The sequence below is a fragment of the Anthonomus grandis genome, chromosome 5, assembly GCF_022605725.1.
Source record: "Anthonomus grandis grandis chromosome 5, icAntGran1.3, whole genome shotgun sequence".
Taxonomy (NCBI): Eukaryota; Metazoa; Arthropoda; class Insecta; order Coleoptera; family Curculionidae; genus Anthonomus; species Anthonomus grandis.
Window position 1 is genome coordinate 30,400,737 of NC_065550.1, and position 22,663 is coordinate 30,423,399.

The 22,663-nt window shown below is 35.4% G+C and overlaps 1 protein-coding gene across 3 annotated transcripts in view; it reads right to left on the reverse strand.

Moving 5' to 3' along the window:
* Positions 1-22,663, reverse strand: part of LOC126735886 (cubilin) — a 145,697-nt gene that overhangs the window by 28,250 nt on the left and 94,784 nt on the right. For 2 of the 3 annotated variants that reach the window (XR_007660535.1, XM_050439983.1), the window contains exons 5-12: positions 19,083-19,260; positions 15,378-15,404; positions 14,500-14,711; positions 7,456-7,663; positions 7,187-7,395; positions 6,244-6,469; positions 5,988-6,184; positions 41-269 (exon numbers count right to left, since the gene is read on the reverse strand). Coding sequence is in view for 2 of the 3 variants with exons in the window: in XM_050439983.1 (XP_050295940.1) it covers positions 41-269; positions 5,988-6,184; positions 6,244-6,469; positions 7,187-7,395; positions 7,456-7,663; positions 14,500-14,711; positions 15,378-15,404; positions 19,083-19,260 (1,486 nt within the window). In the remaining variant the exon portion in view is untranslated. The remainder of the gene's footprint in view (positions 1-40; positions 270-5,987; positions 6,185-6,243; positions 6,470-7,186; positions 7,396-7,455; positions 7,664-14,499; positions 14,712-15,377; positions 15,405-19,082; positions 19,261-22,663) is intronic. The other variant, XM_050439984.1, reaches the window with a different exon arrangement.

The window sequence follows — 22,663 nt, forward strand, 5'->3', positions numbered from 1 at the left end:
TATTCACTCCTCACTTAAATAACCACTTAAAGAAACTCACCCGTATGCTCCCAAGCTCGAGTTCACGCTATCCGCTTTAATTTTAAAATTGTCAAAGACCAAAGTGACCTGCTCGTTATCGGTCGCCAGGAAATGGTAAGTGCAGTTCGTTTCACTGGGGTAGTTCGTCGGGTAACGGGGAGAGTTGAATTCGCCCTTTTTTCTGGACGTGCTCCGGTAAGTGAACGAACAGGAACCATCTGGGGCTGCCGTGCCGGGAATCCGATATTCTACAATGTTCATACGTACAATATGTGTCATACAATATATGGGAACTAAAACATGTATTAATTATTTCGCTATTAAAATAAATAAACGAAAATATATCAAAAATACAAATGCTCTCATATTAAAAAGTAGCATTTCACCCATTTTTTAAATTTACAATTAAATACAATTATTAAAGAAAACGGACCGCATACCATAATGTTCGCGTATAAACTAAATAATGAAAAACTAAAAACCCTTTTAAAAAATGAAGGCTGGGAAGATGTAGTAAGTTGTTCCAACCTAAATGAGATTGCTGACTTACTAACTACTAAACTGAAATTAAATATACAAAGATGTTTAAAACCACGAATAACACTTATTTAATGTTATTTGGATAACAATTAATTATAATAATTATTTAAGCTAGGGGCGTAGTATTTATATAACGTGTATATAAATAAAATATAACACCCCAAAAATGTGTATAGAGCAACTTTTAGTAGTTAAAAGAAGACTGTTACCCGTTACATTAAAGAGTTTTAACCCCTCCTTATAAAGATACGAAAATTGTTTTAATCATTTTGTGATATAAATAAGTTTACTAATTTTAATATTACGTTCTACCTGGTGATTGATTAATCAAAAAGAAAAATGAATAATTTCCCACAATTTTCTTGTATGATTTTATAATACATTATACTGCATAACGATGGTTTGGTTCCAAGTGTGGCTATCTTCAAAAATTGTATTTTTGAACTATTTACATAGCCTTGTTGAAAATAAGGATTTCTAATAGTTCCAAAAGGGGCTATATCGATAAATTTAAACTGGCAATTTGTAAAGTGTCTATCTACTCTTCAAATTATTTTATGAGGTCCAAATATGTTTAAAATCACATAGCAACTTTTGGAACTGTGAAAATATATTTAAAGTAGTCATTCTATCGCTATATTTTTAATTCTCATTTTAATCTATCATTCCATAAGCCTCGAAAGGATCAATGTCCAACATGTACAGCGTATGAATCTGCTAACACGGAAATCAAAGTAAATTTGCTGCAAAACTATGAAGATCACATTAAAAATAAAGAAAGAGCCAGACAGGAAAAAAATTTGGATAAGGATGCAGCAAAGGAAAATCCTAAAGAAATACATTCCGCCAACTTTGATTTGCAACAAGTATTGTATGTGCCAACAGATCCCACTAACCCCATTCGTTTTTACAAGACGAAGTTAGCCACATACAATTTCACAATTTTTAACTGTGGAGATAATTCTGGAAAATGCTACATGTGGTCTGAAGTAGAAGGTTCACGTGGCCCATACGAAGTAGCATCTTGTTTATTTCACCACCTTAAAAGTCTTTCTACATCCATTCAAAATATAAGGCTCTTTAGTGACACATGTGGAGGCCAAAATAAAAATCAAATTATTGCCGCTATGTTTATTTATGCCGTACAAGTTTTACCGATAGAGGTCATTGACCAAAAATTCCTGGTTTAGGACACAGCCAAATGGAATGCGATTCAATGCATGCAAGAATTGAAATTGCATCCAAAAATGCCCCAGTTTATTTGCCGCATGATACCCATTCATGCTTGGAATGCAAAAAAAAAATGACCCTTAGTACGAAGTTTTAAAAAAAAAAGACATAGCTTTTATTGACTGGAAAACCCTGGCAAAGCTAATTATGATCAACCGAAACAAGGATCAAGATAAGAATGTGGTTAATTGGCATAATATTAAGTGGATTAGGTATGAAAAGGCATTCCCTTTTACAATGAAAATTAAAACAGATTTTGATGAAGATTTTCGCAGTTTAATGATTCTTCCACACAGAGGAAGACGAGTGACAGTTGCTTCCATGGAAAAATGTCTCAAACCCTTACACGTGGAAAAGAGGAAAATTTCAGCATTAAAGCTGAAACATTTAAAAGAAATTGGCAACTCTGGAAGTGTCCCAGATGACTGCCGGCTCTTTTTTACAACGTTCACGTTTTACAACTCATCACTACAACTTTGAGCAAGTATTATGTGCCAAATATGGCTATCTGCATTTTTCCTGTTTAAATTAGTTATTATTTATGTTTTTCGAAAATCTGGGTCATTATAAGAATTTTTTTTTATTTTATTCAAATAAAAAATATATAAATAAAAAGATGAGTTTTATTAAAATGTGTTTTTTTATAGATTTGATTTGATACAGCCTATTAAACTTTATTTTGTGTTTCCTAAATATAAAGCATTTTGTAGATAGCTACATATGGAAACACACCATCGATAAGATGTAATATTTTTTAGATGTAAAAAGGTCTCATTTCTATATCTTGGTAACTTATATTAGAAAAAGAGATAAATTAAAAAAGGAACTTACAATTAATCCACCCAGTAATTCGCTATCAAATAACTATAAAGAATACTGAAATATATTGTCAAATCGGAAAAATAGATTTTCTGAACACTTTAAAAGTCCTAAAAGACTTTGGAGAACTGTGAAAGAAATTACCAATCAACTCTTACCTAAAAAATATATCAAATCAATAATAAATGCAAATGGTGAAAAAATTTCAGATCCTCTTATTATGGCATAAATTCTTTAGGTAGCAAATTGACAGGCCAAATTAGGGTTCCAGAGGTAAAATTAAAAGGCAAAATAATAGATGGAAGTTGCATTAGATTACTTTGTCCCATTACAGCAAATGACTTAATTAAAATAGTTCTTTTAAAAATGGCTATATGGGGCGACAGGATTGTATTTCCTCAGAAATTATCAAATGTAATCACACTTTCTTAATAAAACTGTTAAAGCACGTAGCAAATAGTTTGTTCAGCTCTTGTGTTTACCCAATGATTTTTAAAAGATCTATAATGCCCATATACAAATCAGGTGACAAGAAAGAAAAAAAAACAAATTATAGACCGATGTATGTACAAGTACTCTTAATAAGATTCTGGAGAAATGTATCTGAGATACCTCCTGATCTAGAGATGTCGGTAGTAGTTTGAAAAATATCAGTGTTTTAGAAAGTATACAATCTATAAAGCATATGTTTCAAGTTTGAAGACGCCACGTTGTTAAGTATTTGTTTGGCAGCCATCAATAGTGAACGTTTTCAGTGAATTTGTGAAAATGGAGAAAATTGGTCATCGTTATGTGACACAATACTTTTATTTGAAAGGCCTCAGCCCAACCAATATAAAAGCTGAACTGGATTCTACTCTAGGTGAGTCTGCTCCTTCGTTAACAACAGTAAAATATCGGGTAGCAGAGTTTAAACGAGGCCGTACGAGCTGCCAAGACGAGCATCGCAGTGGTCGACCAAATGAGCTGACGACTTCAGGAATTTTAAAGAAAATTCACAAAGTGGTACTGGATGATCGCTGACTGAAAGTTCGCGAGCTAGCGGACATAGTAGGCATTTCAAAAAGTGCGGTACATCGCATATTAACTGAAAATTTTGACATGAGAAAGCTGTGTGCAAGATGGGTGCCGCGTTTGCTCACACTCGAGCAAAAACAGTGTCGTGAAGATGTTTCAATTGAGTGTTTAGCGAAATTTAATAGCAACAAAGCAGAATTTTTGCGTCGTTTCATAACCATGGATGAAACATGGGTCCATCACTTCACACCTGAGACAACAGAACAATCAAAACAATGGACTCAAAAGGGAGAACCGGCTCTAAAGAAGGCGAAAACCGTTTCATCTGCAGGCAGGTTTTTTGGGATGCGCGAGGGATAATTTTCATTGACGATCTTGACAAAGGTAAAACTATCAACGGTGAGTATTATGCGAACTTATTGCAACGTTTGAGCGAAAAAATCAAGCAAAAACGGCCGCATTTGGTTAAGAAGAAAGTGTTGTTTCATCAAGACAGTGCACCAGCTCATAAATCCGTTATTGCAATGGCCAAAATTATCGAATTAAAGTTTTAATTGCTGCCTCATGCACCCTATTCGCCATCTTTAGCCGCCTCAGATTATTTTCTGTTTCCAAACTTAAAAAACTGGCTCAGTGGTCAAAGATTTGCCAACGATGAAGAAGTGATGTCTGCAGTTAATGGCTATTTCGAGGCGCAAGACAGTTCTTATTATAAAAAGGGTATCGAACTTATAAAACATCGCTGGAAAAAGTGTATAGAGCTGAAAGGAGATTATGTTGAAAAATAAATACATTTTTTTCCAAAATTTTCGTGTTTTCTTTCTTGGGTCGGGTACTTCTGGGACCACCCTCGTAAGCTAAGATTCTGAAAAAAGAAAAACTTCTTTCTAACTACCAATTTGGATTTAGGGTAGGACTTGAAGGCATTGAGGATGCCGTTACTGAAGTAACTCATTTCATAACAGAAAATTTTAAGTACATGCCATTCGCAGTATTTCTAGACCTGTCAAAGGCATTCGACACTGTGGAGCATCGCAATCTTCTTGAAAAACTTGAGAATTTGGGTATTAGAGGTACTTTATTGAAACTTTTTGAGACATATCTTAAGAATCTTATGCAAATAGTAAAAATTGATAATACACTTAACCACAGAAAGTAGAGTGTGGTGTTCCTCAGGGTACAATACTTCGTCCGATTCTCTTTTTAATATAGTTTAACTTGATTACAAATTTAACAAAACAAACAGTGACTCAAAGACTATTTGCTTTGCAGATGATTTTTTAAATCAGGAACCAGACCTGGACTGGGGCATTTGATGGGTGTGAGGAGGCAATGGAAAAAATTAAACATAAAAAAGGCTTATTCTTCATATATATGATTGTAAAAGAGATAACTTATGTAAGGACACTCAATTAATTGAAATAAAAGATAATATGTACCAAGTATTTAGGCATATTTTTTTATCAATGCATGACATGGCAACAACACATTCATTTTATTAATAAGAAAATTAGAGGATCATTGTTCAAGCTTTAATGGAATCAGTGTACCCAACATAAAGCTTATTTAGAGAAGCCAAATTACTTAACTTAAGACCGTTGTATATAAAAAACCTTATTAGGTTTAGCTCTAAAAGTCATAAATTCCACAGCAAGATCAACCATCACTCAATTGAAACAAGGTCCAAAACACTCAGCACACTTCATTTGCTGCAACTCAAATACATATGTCATTTATTTTGCCTAAAGTATTAAATATACTTCCAACGGATATAAAACATGCTAGCAATTACATAAAAATTAAGAATAAGATTGATCTATGGTTGTTTAATAGTTTCGAAGGCATCTGTCATGATATATCCTGTTTCAATAGTATCATATTTTTATTTTGTATCTTTCTTCAGTTTATTTTTACCGTACACACATGTTGGCTTATTTAATTAATTAGCGAATCGTCTTAACTTTTCCATAGTGATTATTTTAATATGGTGCACATATAGGCAGCTCTGCCCATTGTGCCCCAGAACTAAGTATACTAGTAATTACCTATATTGTTAAATTTTTTTTGGGAACTAAATTTCTTTTATCTTTATCTAAGTATCAAATCTTATAGCTATTTTCTGCCTACTCATTAAATTGCAATAATAGCGCATACATCAAACGCCATGAAGTTATCAGCAATTTAAATCTTCTATATTTGTAATTGTTTGTTACATGTTTATTGTAAATTTAGGAATTCTTTATAAATTGTACAGCAAATTTGTTTTTCAATAAACTTTGACTTATATATTATTTATTCGATTAATTAGACTAGTGACATATCAGTTATGACGTTTGACAGTGAAGAATAATGATACTTACCAGTCTCAAAGGTGTAATTGGCCTTAAACCCTCTTCCCATCAATTCGCCGGAGCTAAACACCATAAGTAACCTGGGGCCATCGGATACCATGACTGCAGGCTGCGCCTCCTCACCACACAGTTCATGATCGAACTTGTCGTAGGCGTCTATGGTCTCTTGCCCCTTTAAATACACCTTTAAGTAACCATCTGAGCAACTGGAAATGATGAAAAGAATTATGCCGATGATTTTTGATTAAATCTCTGCAATACTTACTCTTTCGCCCCCTTAGGAATCTCGAACATAACGAACTCCAGCCTAACTCGTTCCAAGTATTGAGCGTTTTGCATGCCATAAATAAAATATCTACAGACCAGTTTAGGCATGTACGGGAACGGATAGTTGGGACTGTAGACGAACCCGTTCGACTCTTTTTTACTGAATATCCGCTGGTCGCATTCGGTCCCTCGTATGTGTTCGCCGTCGTTTTTACTTATAAAATCTACAACAAAAAACGAGTGTTGATCTTTGTTTGGGTGGAATAAAAGATAACGCAGCAATCCCTCCTGTTCGCTAGATTTCGTGATCTGCGAGTTACGGGTACTAACCCTCTACCTTTTACCGCTCCTGCATATTAATTGAATGATAAGTCTTTGTCAGCAAATTTACTATTATAAATTCCATCTGCAATCAGTTTCAATTCAACTAGTTTTAAGACTTAAGTTAGGTTAATTGGCACAGTTCTCAAATAATTTTTTTTTTAAAAAGCAAATGCTTGGACCTATCATTTAACTTGCATAAGGATTCATATTGCACACCTATGGTATATCACTAAAGTTCGGTCGTTTTAGACAATAAAATATATAGACCGGACTAAGCGTAGTGCTCTATTGGAAATAATTGTTTTTTAGATGTTAACAAAATAAATGCTATAATGATTTAGAAAAAAAAAAAAATGCTTATAGTAAAGTTAGTGCCTTTCTATATCTTGTTATTATATTAAAATATAATAAAAACCAATCGATAATTTTTGTTTGAAAATTCTTGGCCCTCATTACTTTAAATAATACTGTAAATTAATTGTAGATTTTTCGTTTAACAAGCAGAAATTACCTCGGTTAAAAATCTTTAATCTACGATGTAGGTGCTCCTAGTAGTTTGTACGAGATATAGGTAATATCATCTTTCTAAATTTATCACAAAAACTTACGACACTCACCTAGTTTAGTAAACGAGTTGGAAAACTCAAAAATCCCCTTGAATCCGCGATTCTGGGTGGTGGCAGTGCGTCGTAGGGTAACGAAAGTGACATAAAGGGTGGACTCCGACGAGTAGATCACCAGGTTGCGCTGTTGACCACAATAAGTGCCGATTATCGCCGACGAATTATCCGGGCCGTCGTAAATCCGGACGAAATCAAATGGACAACTACAAAATAATAAACGATCATAAACCATTAATACAGTCGAGGATCGCTAGAAAACTTACTGTTGTCCCCCATAAAACAAATCGAAATCCCGAAACTCGAGCCGAATCCGTTCGCCGGGTGCTCCTAGGAATTGATAGGTGCAGTTCAGGTTCTTCGGATAGGCGCCCGGGTAGGTAGGTGAGACTATGTTACCCGTATGTCGGACCGCGCCCTTTACTAAATAGTTACAAGGGCCTGCGCCCGTCGGTGCGCCCACCTCAAAATCCGCTAAAATAAAACAAAAAGTTGTGAATTTTTGCCCACGCTCACATCATTTTTTGCAATAGGAAATGCGAAAAAGAACTTATTTATTAATATGGTCTATTCCTTCCTAAAAAATGTACACAAAAAACATTAAATTATTAGTTGAAACATTATATTTAGAAATTAGGAAAAATTGGTACAACAAAAGTTTGAAAACAAATTTCTCATTCTAATTTGATATTATAAAAGAGATACGCATAGCTGAACTGTAAAAACTGATCTCGTGATGGAATAGCGTCAATTTTTTCGAGACTTAGAGGAATATCAGGGTCAAAAGAATTTACTTCTTGACTGTATTCAGGACATTCAGGAATGTCACATATTGAAATTTTCCTATTTTAGTATTACATAGTAATAATAGGTATCATATAGTTTTATTTACACGATTTTATTTTCTTTTTAATATTTTTATAAATGACATTGCAGCCTCTCTTTTCTTAAATTATTTACTCTATGCCGACGATGTAATATTGTATACTGAAATAAAGACTATTGACGATTGCCTTGCTATTCAAACAAACTTATATCGAATTAATAACAGGTGTATTCTCAATAACCTTCACTTAAGCATAAAAAAGTGCGGTGTTTTATTTTAGGTGTCTTGTTTGATAGCAAATTATCATTTGTTATCATTGAGGTTATTGTGTCTCAGTCTTTGAGGAAGTTTGGATTTATAGTACGTTCTATAAAAAATTTTCAGCAGGCAGACACTGCCAAATTACTGTTTAATTTGTATATTTGTTCTAAACTCAAACTCAAAAATGCTTTATTGTCAATATAAACATAGAAGTTGTAGACAAAGCCAATAGACTGTACATTAAAGGAATAAAAACAAGAAACTAATTTAAAATAAAATAAAATTATATAAAACTTTGAAAAATACTTAAATGCTAACCATTAAAAAATTCACCTAAACTATAGTACGCTTTACTAGCAAGAAATATTTTCGTCCTTGTACGTAGGCTTTTTTCAGTCTTAAGTTGTCTTATTTCTAGTGGAAGTTTATTAAACAGCTTTCTACCTCCATATATGATAGAGCTACGGACAAGTTCAAAATGAGGAATGGGTAGCCTCAACAAATAATTTTGTCGCGTATTATATATAGTGGCTTCCTAAGTGGAGTTCCTGTTTATGTTTTCTAAAAACTAAGCAAACTGTTTCCAAAATAAAAATACAACACAGGGTTAAAATATTATGAATTATAAAAAGCGGGCGACATGTGTCACGAGGCTTGGCCCCACATAGATATCTAATGGCTCTTTTCTGGAGTACAAACACTGAACTAAAAAGTGAATTTGAACATGAACCCCAAAAGCAAATTCCATATCGAAGGTGCGACTCGATAATGGCGAAGTATGCAGATCTGGCGATGGAGAAATTAAGACTGGTGGCAATAACCCTTAGGGCGTAACAGCCTGATGAGACTTTTCTACATACATTCACAATATGGTCTTCAAATTTAAAGAACTTGTCTATGGAGATCCAAAAACTTACTGAACGGTGGCATGGTGATGGCTTCATTATTTAAACATATATCATTTGTATTACATTTAAAATTAAGGATATTTGTTTTGGAAACATTAAATGTCAAAAAATTTGCATCACACCAGTCTGTTATTTTTAACAAATCTGCACGTATATTGGCCTCCATTTGAGAAACGTCGTGCCAGAGTCGTGCCAGAGGATGGTGGTATCATCGGCAAACAATGTAAATTTGCCAGTAACCTGCAGTTGTGGCAGATCGTTCACATAAATTAGAAAAACTAAATGACCAAGTTTTTTTATTCTTGCGGAACAGCCACATTTATATTAAGTTCCTTAGAGATACCACCATTAAATTTGACAGCCTGGACACGATTTGATAAGCAGGAACGAAACCACTCAAGGGCAGTTCCTCTGAAACCATAGAGCTCCAGCTTCATCAGCAGCCCTCTGTGACTCACGCAGTCAAATGCCTTGAACAAGTCACAGAATACTGCTGCTGCAACTTCATCAACATTCAGTCGGTTGTACAGTTGCTCTAGAAAGCTAAAGATAGCATCATTCGTGCTTATAGACTCACGAAAGCCAAACTGCTGAAGACTCAATAGGCCAAACTTATTTAAAAATGAAACCATCCTCACCTTAACGAGCCGTTCCACTATCTTGGCTAAAGTAGGCAATAACGCTATAGGTCTAAAGTTAGAAGGACAGTCGCGATCGCCACCCTTGTATAGAGGAACAATCATTATTGATCTTTTTAAGCACTCTGGGAAAACTCCAGACATAAATGAAAAGTTAATTGACTCGGCTAAGAGTTGCAAAGCAACAAGAGGTAAAGCAGAAAATATTTTAAGAGAAAGCCCATCCCAACCTCATGAACTCTTTTTAACCATGAGTATGCCGCTATTTTATGGTCTCCTAGTTTTGCTGTGCATTCTTCTAGTTTAGAGAATATACAATGAAAATTTGTTTTAAACAGGATGGCGCCTATCCTCTATAAGGCTGTTGCAACTTCCGGCAAAATTATAATTATGATTCACTTACGAAAAACGTACAAGTTAGAAGTTGCGCAACTAGTATTTTTGTTTAAATTACTCAATAGCAAGGTAGCCCAGATCAATTGCCCAGATTTACTGGAAAAACTTAATTTTTCGTTATCACGTTTGAATTCTCGGAAATTTCTTTTACTTACAGACACCTCGTACAAATATTCTAAAATTTTCACCAGTTCATTCACTGTCTATAAAACCTATAAAATTCTAAGTCAAAGTAGGACGATCTCTTTGCAGATACTGGAGTAAAACAATGTAGCCCTTCAACATTTTTCTATATAATTTTAAATTGGTAGCTATATAGCTGTTTAGTTATAGTTTAGTTATTTCAGTAGTCGGTTTAATTTTGTATTTTATTTTATTTTGTAGCCTTCAGTTTTTTTGTATATATGTATAATCAAGCTATAACGTAATTATCTGTACAATTTTTACTATTTATCTACGGCATTATTGGGTTTATTGCCTGTAAAATAGTTTCATGTAAATAAATAAATAAATTACACTGAGTATACTGAAATTTTTCTCAGGCGGCCACTTTATTTGAAGAAAGTTTTTACTGTACCACGATTGGAGAGAGTTCCATAAGCATATCTAACTACCCAAGCGCAGAAATCATCGTCATGGGTGATTTTAACGTTCACAATATCAACTGGCTGCGCTTCTGCAACAAGAACGACGATGAAGGACGAGAAGCTGAGCTATTTGCCACCATATGCGGGCTTACGCAGCTTGTAGAGGAACCTACCAGAATCCCCGATCGAGACGGCGAGTTCGCGAGTCTCCTAGATCTGGTCTTGGCTTCAGACCCTGACTCGTACACTGTATCAGTACATGCCCCCCTAGGAACATCGGACCACAAATTGATCCTCCGATGCCGCGGAAGGTATGGCACTATAAATCAGCAAAGTGGAACCATCTTCGGGAATTTTATCGCTCATTCCCTTGGAAAGAAGTCTGCTTTAGAACCAATAACATCTCAGAATGTGCAAACCAAATTACAGAGACGATCTTGGCAGGAATGGAAGCTTATATCCCTTTTTCTACTAAATGCGGATCAAACAACAAGCAATGGTTCAACCTGAATTGCAAAAAGGCAGTAAACACTAAAAACGCAGCATATCGCAAATGGCGTCAACATCCTTCCACCGAAAATTGGAGGAACTTTTTAACCTCCAGAAATAGCTGCAAGCGAATTATTGATGAATGCAAAGAGAGTCACAACAACAGGATCAAAAACAAATTGCTAAACTGCCCAAATGGAACAAGATCTTTCTGGTCGGTATCGAAAGCCATTAGTCAAGGTTTTGCTAAGTCGGCCTTGCCACCCCTAACAGCAGATGATGGTTATATCACGGTAACAGCAAGGGAAAAAGCCAACTTACTGCGGGTAGACTCTTCGCGTCCAATTCTACTCTGTACTCGCAAGGCAAAACACTGCCATATTTGCCAAGGGTGAAATCATCGATGGGAGAAATTTCGTTTCCCCAACGAATTATAAATAAAATTGGAACTGATGAAAAAATGGACCCGATGGAATTCCAGCCCTAATACTAAAACGTTGTGCAGACGAATTGACTCCTCTCTTATGTAGACTGTTCACGGCATCGTATAAGCAGGGCCAATTTCCAACAAGCTGGAAAACTGCTCGAGTGCAAGCTGTACCCAAAAAGGGTAAAAAGACGATGCCCTCCAATTACCGCCCGATTGCACTAGTTCCAGTAATATCGAAGATTATGGAGAAAGCAGTCAAACAACAACTGTTAAGATATCTGGAATCATCTGGACTAATCAGCGAACATCAATACGGCTTCCGAAAGCTCAGATCCACCGGCGATCTTCTGGCTTACGTCACACACAGTTGTGGACGGAGGCCATGGAGAAGCACGGCAAGTCCCGCTCAGTCGCTCTTAACATTTCCAAGGCATTTGACAGAGTGTGGCATGAGGGACTACTAACCAAGCTCTCCTCAATCGGCGTACAAAACTCATTATTGAATTGGATCAAAAGTTTTCTTGAACAACGAACAATCCAAGTAGCCGTCGATGGACACCTCTCCGACAAATTTAACATTAACGCTGGAGTCCTTCAAGGATGCATTCTATCCCCCACCCTTTTCTTAATATATATCAACGATTTGCTAGGAACCACTGTCAATCCAATCTACAGCTTTGCGGACGATAGCACACTTATTTCCACATTTAAGTCCGCCAAACCAACGACAGCCGCAACTTCTCAGAATCTTAGGCAGCAACAAGTAGCTTCAACCAACAACGATATTAAAGCAATCTTGGAGTGGGGCGGTAACAATCTAGTCAATTTTAACGCTAAAAAAACGCAGGCTGCAGTATTTACGATGAAGACTAACCTTGGTGGCCCGGAGCTGGTTATGGCAGGGAAAACATTGCCAATGAAATCATCTTTACATCTTCTAGGAGTCGAAGTCACCAACAGTGTATCCTGGCATGACCACGTTGCCGAGATCGCCAGGGCGGCTTCCAAAAAACTCGGAGTGCTTTTCAAAACGAAAAAACTGTATACACCAGAACACCTGCTGACTCTTTATAAGGCTCAAATACGCCCTTCCCTCGAGTATTGCTCGCATGTCTGGAGCTCTGCACCAAAGCTGTTGGATTCTATACAGAAGAGAGCTATTCGTCTTATCGACAAACCAGAACTGACAAAGAGTCTGGAGAGTCTGGAGCACAGGAGAAAGGTGGCTGATCTCTGTTTATTCTACCGTTATTATCACGGTAAGTGCTCCTCTGAGCTGGCAGGCCTGATTCCACCCAGGGCTGTTCCGGCAAGAAGGACGCGTCTAGCAGTTGCGGCTCATCAACATTGAGTCCACCTGCCTACCCCAAGGACGTCGCTGTATCGGGACTCATTCATCTGGAGAACATCTTCTTTGTGAAACGGGCTTCCACCTCACATATTTCCTGACGCATACAACCTGCAGCGATTCAAGATAAATGCCCACAAATATCTTCGCGCAAGCACCACTCCAAGAGTGACATAGGACTTTCCCCTTGTACTTGTGTTTACCATAAAAAAAAATATATATCAAATCATTTTTGTATTATTATGCTTCAATTATTTTGGTCCTTAGATCATCAGGCAGTTATACTAGCTTAGGTATATTGTAATATTTAAAAAGATTGTCAGAACTCAACGTAACTGATATTAGACTAAATTAAATAATGAGTTTGTTCGTGTGGATAAAATATAATTTGTTGATAAATATGTCCAAGCTTTTGTGTTCTATATATCAAACAAAAACTCTCATATGCTATAAATAAAAATACACAAATTTTTATACTACAAAATACACAAGGTTTACTTACACATGACCCACAAAGTTAATTTGATATATAAATAAGTTAATTGAATAATTTGAGCAAACTATAGTAATTTGGATTAGGAACATGACACGGGAAAACTGCAAAACTAATTTGGAAAAACGTCAAGGTTGGATAAGTATATTAAAATACGCTAACTATGATTACTAGTTTACCAGGCCAAGAGGTTCATTTTTCTGTATGATTATATAATTGTCATGACACGTATGTGGATCACACGGTCTGGTAAAAAAATTCCTTGTATTGCATCCGTGTGCCAAATGCAGGTTAACGTGGTAAATCGTAAGTAGTACAGAAAAATTTATTATTCAAAAAATAAATTCTCTGTTCAAAAAATAAATTCTCTGCAATTTACTGGCCCCAGGATGCCGTTGTACAATTGAGGACAAAGCTACAGGGTGCCAAAGTCATCAAAATAATTGTTTGAATATTCTTTTCCAGTATTTTATTTTTTTCGTAACTTTGTCGCCTTTTAACTTTGCCTCCGTTGATTATAAAGGCTCACTTCCCCAAGGTAAATTATACAGTTTTATTATTTACATCTTTTATTCTATAATTTTTTGCACTATGAAAAGTTGAGCCAGGAAATCAAATTTAAAGTTCCCGAAAAAACGGCAAAGAGAAGAAATACATATTTTTCTTTTTAATCTTTCAAATTGACCCTAAAGTCTGTCATGAGTTAGTTATTCCGTTACTAAGCCATGTAAATTCACCATTAGTATCGTACGCTCGATACTCATATATGTAATGACAAGTGTCAATTATTATAGTAGGTGAGGTTGAATTCACATGTGTTAAAAATGAGAAGTTTCTAATTATTAAACTGTCTGTGAATTAATAGTGTTTTATTTACTTAAAGACTCAAGTACGACATGACAAAGTCCCTAAAGTATTTGAGGGATTTACTTACAGTCGTTGATAAAGGCATATCGGCCAGCAAACAGATCCGGAACCGAAGAATTTTTGTCCGAATGGAAGGAGAACGCGAGGGCGCGATAGAGGGACACCCTGGTGCGGGGGGTGATGGGTCCGCAGAACCTTCCCCCAAAGGGGGAGTCCACCAACGACCCCAGGTCCGGCTGGGTCACCTCTGAATAGATGTCCATATATTCGTGCACACATCTGAAGAGAATAATGAAGTTTTTCATATGTCAATAACCACCACTAGTATAATAGGAATGATCGTATATCCCGTTTTACTCTGTTCTTCGGCGTTGCCAGAATTGACGATTGGTTGTTCAAAACTGGCAACGCCGGAGCGAGTATATGATATTAGTTGTTTGTCAATTGTGACAGTGACAAATGACAATGGTATGGGTAGTGATAGTTATTATAAATGAAGTTGTTATATTTAAAGCTGTGCACTATAATCTATTTACAACCTTTATTACGGTAACTGAGTTTAAGTGATATCGCTACGCGAGTAAGAGATGCGTACTTTTGTAGTAAAGATAATTTAACAATGCTGCAATAACTACTTTATTGAGTACAAGAATGCGCATCTTTTATTCACGCAGTGGTGTCACTCTAAATAACAATTTTTTTTTAAGTGTAACTAAAACGTGCAGTACCTAAAAAGCATAAAGCTGAGCAACGCGATATTGTACAAGAACGCCGTCTAGAGCTAGAATTTAATTTAGAAACAAAAAAAAACCAAGAAAGTTAAATTAATCAAACCAGCATGAGAAAGAGAGGGACCTACATGCAAACCAAACCGAAGCACATGAAATGAAGAAAAAAAAACAAAACAAAAAAATAAATGAAATAAAATGGTATAAATTTACTCACGTAGGGAGGTCCCCGACTGCAGCTCCACTGATAAATGCAGCAGGCAACACAAAAAAAACACAAAAATGGTCAAGTCAGAACTCTCAATAACTGATTTTGTATTCTGGTTCAATAACTGATTCAATTCAAATCAAATGCGCGCGCCTCTCTCCCCCTTCCTCAACTCCTTCATCTGTCACTTTTTGACCTAAATACGACTTGGCCTGGGCGTGGCAATATTATAGAATAATAATAAAGGTCTTTTATTTATTATAAATATACAAAATAATCAATAGGGCGAGGTTTGCTTACAGAGAAACAAATGATCTGTTCTTCCACCTAGAATAAATAGACTGTTATTTTAATTTTCAAAGATGGCGCCCATCTGTCATGTCGGATTTTTCATCCGTCACTTGTTGTAATATGACAATTCAAAATGGCGGACGTCAAAGCCACGTTTAGTTTTTTTAGGAAGAGAGGGGGGAATATGATATAGTCCGGATGCATGTGGTTGAACAAACACTTATTGAACCAACATTAACTACGTACTACAGCTGCTCTCAAGCAATAAATTGAGAACAGCCAATGAAATAACTATATATAAAAATATACGTGTACAGTATAATCATACATCTAAGAAAGTCATTAATATTAGGTACTGATAAGATCAGGCTTCCATAAAATGGTGCCAGGGGACCGACTCGTCTCGTGATGCTACTATATTTATTATTATTGAAAAAAATGTATATGTATCTGTCTACAAATGATGTATACAGTTTATTTTTATAAAATAAAATTATATAGTTATTATATTATAGATTTTAGTTCATAAATATATACAGTGCAATACAAAATAAATAGAGGGGAACTGGTGTAGCTTGGACCGTAAAAAGAAGTCAGTGGACGAAGGTTCGCTAAAACAAGCACTTAAGACTGTGAGTTTAGATGGTCCTGAAAAAAAATTACCAACAGATAATCGGCAAAAGTGTTTAATACAAGCAGGTCAACGTTTACTAGGCAGCTATCAAACTTAAGAAATACGGAAAACCGAATGGCACTACTCAACCAATTAAGCTGTGAAGAAAGTATTTACAGATGAAGAGCCTAATACTTCATGTCAAAGATTAAAATCTTACTGATCCCTTATGGACGACAAAGAGTTAATATTGGAATTTATGCCAATAATTTATTAGAGATAATGATATGCCATAACACATGTGAAAGATAGTCTATTTTTAAACATCGCAGTGCCTTTAATCCCAATTGTATGAGTTTTCTCTATAATTTGAAAAAATTCTATCCGTATGTACTGCGTCTTACCAAGACAGCTGTGAACGTTATAAAATGTTTTAAACTGGAATAAAAAATAGTTAGTAGCTTGCACTAAAAAATCTTAATTTTAGAAAGAAAGTTTGTCCTAACAGCATCTGCCTCGGGAAAGAAAGTCATACTTTAAATCTTTGGAAAGGTTGCTTACAATATTCAATTTAAATTATAGCTAAAATGGTTTAACAAAGAAGGATGTCAGAACGTTAGTTTCTAAATTTGCAAAAGTTAATACTAAAAACATACCAGACACTTGGAATGATTATGAGATCGCCGAAGAATGGATGACATGATAAAAAAAAATTTCAATTCGAAAACGAGCGGCTACTGAATGACTCATTTTTGACTCATGTTAGCGAAACACTTGAAGATTTGAGTGTCACACCAAAGGTTCCAACTATAGGACTATTAAGTTTTAACAACACTAACGTTTTTCACAACAATATTAAAGAGGTGCATAGAAAATATGGCCCCAGATAAGATTTGAAACCTAGACGAAACAGTGCTGAGCAAAGTTCAGGGACAATCTAGAATATGTAGTTGCTCCAAAAAGTGTAAAGAAGATACGCAGTGCGATGGTATTAGTGCAGTGAATGGAGTCTGTAATTTGTTGCCTCGTATGTTGATCTTTTCACGAGTCCATTTTAAATAAAGGATGCTTTTTGTTGGACCAGTAGGACAAACGAAAAATCGTTTATGAAATTCTAATGCAAGTATTGTAATTATTGCATTTTTCCCACATATCTCACACCGGTTGTAGACCTCTCTGTCTACGGACCTTTGAAAAACTATTACAACCAAGCCCTTAAACCCTTGGCTTCTCCACAACAAAGGCAAAACCTTTGATATATACAACGTTGCAGGGGCCTTGGAAATAGCATATCTGGTAATATCTTGTCTGAATTTCGAAATTTAGGATCCCGTTCAATGAAGACATCTTTACTGCCGATGATTTCCTTTATTCCTACGTGACTTATAGGTCTGCAAACTCTAAAGGGATTTGTACCACTCACAAAGTTAAATCCAGCCCTCCTGATCGGCGTTCAGCTGTAGGTTCGTCATGGTGTTCGTTATTCTGTGACATCTACGTCTTGAGCTTTACATCCAGTTACTGATGAATCTTCAGATTTTTGGTCCTTAACGTTGTTCCTCGCCTACGCTTTCATCTGACATAAGACAAAGACATTCTTTACCCTGGAAAACGTTCAGCCGCTTCAGATCGTAAAAAGAATAAGAGGAAAGGAGGGAGACAACCAGGAGGAATTTGCTACTGATGCGCCAAGTAAATTTATGAAAGAAGTTGACTCCATGGACTCTTAGGTGATGTCTCGTGTATCAACTGAGGATGAAAACAGTGGATTTTTTATAAAGAATTAAGCCTAGACTACTTTTCCTAAAGTAGTGACAAAAGTGAAGAAGAGTGGTGTACGTGCAACTCTTGTGGCAGATGAGTGCATTTTTTGTGCGGACGGGTTGAAGGAGAAGAGTGGAAGTACTTGTGTGATTGAATTGCAAAACATAGGTTTAGCACATGATTAATGTGTGTTATTAAAAAAACAAATTAAACAAATAACTTATTATTGCGTCTACCTATTGTTTTGGGTCTAAGGTACAAGACGCATGTCACCAGTTACACGCGCATAGGGTACCATGAACCGCTATGCAATAGTTTTGTATTATATGTTTTGTTATAAGTAGAAAGAAAGTTATAAGTAGAAAGATATTTTTCTCCTTATAGTTCGTTCGTGTTTTTATCATCGTTCGAGTCATGTTTCTTAAAAGTAAAGGAATTTTTCCTCTTCCTCTTTGGAACTTTTGGTTGACTAATGATTTTTCACACTGTAACTCACTGGTATTTTTATCAAATCTGCTGCTTCCTTTATTGCATTATTATTTTGAAAAACTAGGTTCTAGAAGAGTAGTATAAACATCAAAAATTATTAAGTTATACCTCTCTTTAATATTCTACGAACATTGCTCTGAAATTTATAATACTGACCAAAGAACCAAAATTAAACATAACAAAAGGAAATAATCTCATATATCATTTATAATTTAAAAATAAAATAAAAACAATAAAAACATTTTAAATGGTGTAATTTTCCTGGATAACCCAGACCGCATGACCGACTTCACACATTTTACAATAGGTCATTATTTCGGTAAAGGATTAGCATTTATATAATGATTTTCTTAGATCTATGGTATAGCTATATAAATATTTTACAACATGTTTAATAACAGTCTAAGTTTAACATTATCTAGGGGTGCATATATAACGTCAAACTAGCCCTCTCGACAGCCCCTCTCCCATAGCAATAAAAACCATTTTAACCGGCTTAAACCACGTTGAAGATTGTTTTATTTATTTATTTTTTTTCAATCGAAAGTTAAACTCACTCTGGTGGTGTGCCCCTCAACCTGAAAGTGTCGAAGGTGATCTGCACCCTCTGGCCCGGTCCGCCCAAGAACGTGTAGACGCAACTGACGGTGAGCCCGTGCAGATTTATAAACTCGGGGCCGTTGAAGGTGCCGTTCATAGGGCCACCAGGACGACTCACGAAGGTCTGATGACAACCTAGAAGTAAAACAACAACAGTAGTATAATCATCTAATCGGTTCATTTTTATATCAGTGTTTCGATGTTCTTTAAATCGTATCTGTTTTGTTCTCTCTCATTTATTTCTAACTTACTGCTTTCGGTTTCTTTTTCTAAATTTAATTAACACGCCTTTTTTGGTACATTATTTAAATATTAACTTTTACATTTAGACTTACTCTCTTACTCACACGCTCTTATAAACCTTAAACCTTGCATTACTTGCATTACTACCTTATGGAGCCACCTCTTTCCAAGTATACCTCCCAAGGATTGCGTTGATCTTGTCTTGAATTTGTTAAATAAAACGTCCTTACCTAAACTAATTATAGACAACCTAATTTTTTTATTATCGATTGTTCTCGACCAAAACTTTTTTAAATTTAACGACTGTTTCTTCAAACAGACCAATGGGTTGGCGATGGGCTCTTGTCTGCCCCCGTTTTTGAGTGAGATTTTTATGCATAACCTGGAAAGTAAGATAATGTGCAGTACCTTTGCCAAGGACATTGTTTTTTACAAACGGTATGTGGATGATGTCTGTTTGGCCTGGAGTGGGGATGAACTCAGACTGGATAGTTTTTTGTATTTTTTAAACTCTCTACATCCTAACATAACTTTTACCTTAGAAAAAGAAAAAAACGGTAAGCTTCCTTTTTTAGACCTTTTGCTGACTAGAGATAACAACAAAATCAGCTTTGATATTTATAGAAAACCTTCCTCGACGGACAACATTATCCAGTTTGATTCTAATTCCCCGTATTTTCATAAATTTGCTGCATTCAACTCCTTCTTCTACCGGTTATTCAAAATACCATTATCAACAAGCGCCTTTCAAAAAGAGTTAGCTACAATTAAACAGATTGCAGTAAATAATGGGTTTCCATTAAGTATAATTAATAAAATTTATTTCAAATTTTATAATAAGTACAAGCTCTCCTATAATTTAATCCATAACACCAGCATTAAAAATTCTAGATTTCATTGCCTCACTTGGTAGTATCTCCTCCCGATTGGCAAAATTTTTTAAAAGCTTTAATTTACAGATATCATTTAAAACTTCAAACACATTATTTAATAAGCTCGTAAACATTAAAGATAAAAGAGAACCCTTATCCCAATCGGGAGTCTACTCCCTTAACTGCGGGGACTGTAATGCCGTTTACATTGGTCAGTCTGGAAGGAAAATAAAAACGAGAGTGCAGGAACACTTAAGAGAATATAATAAACACAAAGATACCGAAATCTTCATTTATTGTCCTCAAAACACTATCCTTCCATCCAGGAAAATGTAAAAATCCTTCATGAGTGCCCCAAGGGAAAGAAGCTTGACTTATTAGAGAAGATGGAGATCACAAGAGCAAAAGGAGTCCTGACTTTGTGTCCCTTCAATTTCTGAATTTTTACCTTATGGACCCCTCGGGACAAGAGGGATAAGCTATTTGGACAGAAATTTGACGACATTGTGTGCGGTACCTATCGAACCAGTAGTGAAACATCAAGCACTAAGTAATTTGTAAGCTAACTACATATAAAATACGACGCGTCACGTCTATCCCCCTGATACAACAGGGCTAATTAGAGTGTTTCCTTTGCGTCACATCCTATGAACCGTCACTACGACTACTAAGGGTAGATCGAATAGGTACTTTCTTCTTTTGTGCTATATTAATTATTAAATTAATTGCGTTTTTTTACGTTATTATGCATAATGTTACTTTGCATAATCCTTTGGTCCCTTGATTTCACTATGTTGGATCAGTGTGTCCCTTGTCATGTTGGGAAAAGGTTCATCGTAAATCGAAGACTTTAGAGTGGTTTTTGCTATACATTTATTAGCATCTGACTTACAACTGCCTTACGTCTACATTAATCCTAAACTAGTAACCTTAACTACGCAGCGTCTACGTGCTGTTTTTTATGTAATAAGCATAATATAAATTATAAATATATTGGTGTTGCCTTGACAATCTAGAACACCATACTAACCTACATACCTTGGACAACATTCCTTAATTAAAGATTAAACAATAATTATGTCATACATATTACACCTCAATTCCCCAGGGAAATGAAAAAAAATTACATATTTTTTTTTTTACTATGGTACTTCTTAACTCTATTTTTGTGTACTAAAACTGACTTGTTATTAATATTTAATAAAATATTGGGCGATTCTTATTTTATCACTGTATACGGTCCATTATAAAGAGCGTCCATCTTCGCACCTGAATTATTTTTTAAGAGCACTTTTTCACCTTCCTTATAACTAACTATTCTACTATTTACATCATATTTCTCTCTTCTATCAATTTTGATGACAACAAGTTATTCTGGCCATCTTTCCATGATTGTTGTAGCCTATATCTTAACTCTATCGGATAATCATCGAAATTATATACCGGATCGACTTTATTTAAAATATTTAATGGTAACCTTGCTGACTTGCCAAAAGCGAGTTCATACGGCGTGTATTGAGTTTCGCTGTGCACGCTATTATTGTACGAAAAACACCAAAAAGGTATTTAAGTACTCCAACTTTCCGGGTTTTTCGCTATTTGTATACGTAAGTATGCGCCTAACGTTTTATGCGAATTTTCTAAGGACCCTATAGTCTGATGGTGATAAGCAGTCGAATTTAATTGCTTGATTTGCAATATTTTACAAGTTTCCTTAAAAATAGACGCTATAAACTCCGTTCTTTGGTCGGATACTACCTCTTCGGGAATTCCGTATCTTAATATAAAATTTTCAACAAATGAGGTGGCAACTGTTTTTGCCTCCTTATTTTCTATAACATAACACTCTACAAATTTGCTAAGATTGCATTGTAAGGTCAAAACGTATTTATTGTCACTCGAATCTGGTTGTAGCGGTCCTACTAAATCTACATAAATTCTTTGGAATCCGGAAGTTGCTGTTGTAGTGATTACTTTTGGCTCAATATTTCGATTTCTACCTTTAAATGTATTTTGTTACATATATTCAAAAATTGATATTTTTTATAACACTTTATTTGCTACTATTTTTAGTCAATTGCTGAAATCATTTGCTCTTTGAAATTTACTGCAATTCCAACAAAAAAAAAAGGAATGCACTGATAAAAAGACCAACGGACGAACTTACGCGCAGTTTTCGCATGTACCAATTTTTGCATGATCTACGTTATTTTCATTTTCCTACGTTATTTGGCGAATCTGAATCTTTCTTCATAACTTATAATGTCTAACATATGTTCCTCCTGCTCTCAGGATTGTGTGCTGAAAGAGCCAAAAAATTCAAACGATGTTTTTGGCTACCCATGTGATTTTTGTAAGAAGATTTTATGCAGGAAATGTTCAGGAATTAGTACCACTGAACTTCGGGCCATCGTCATGAGCAG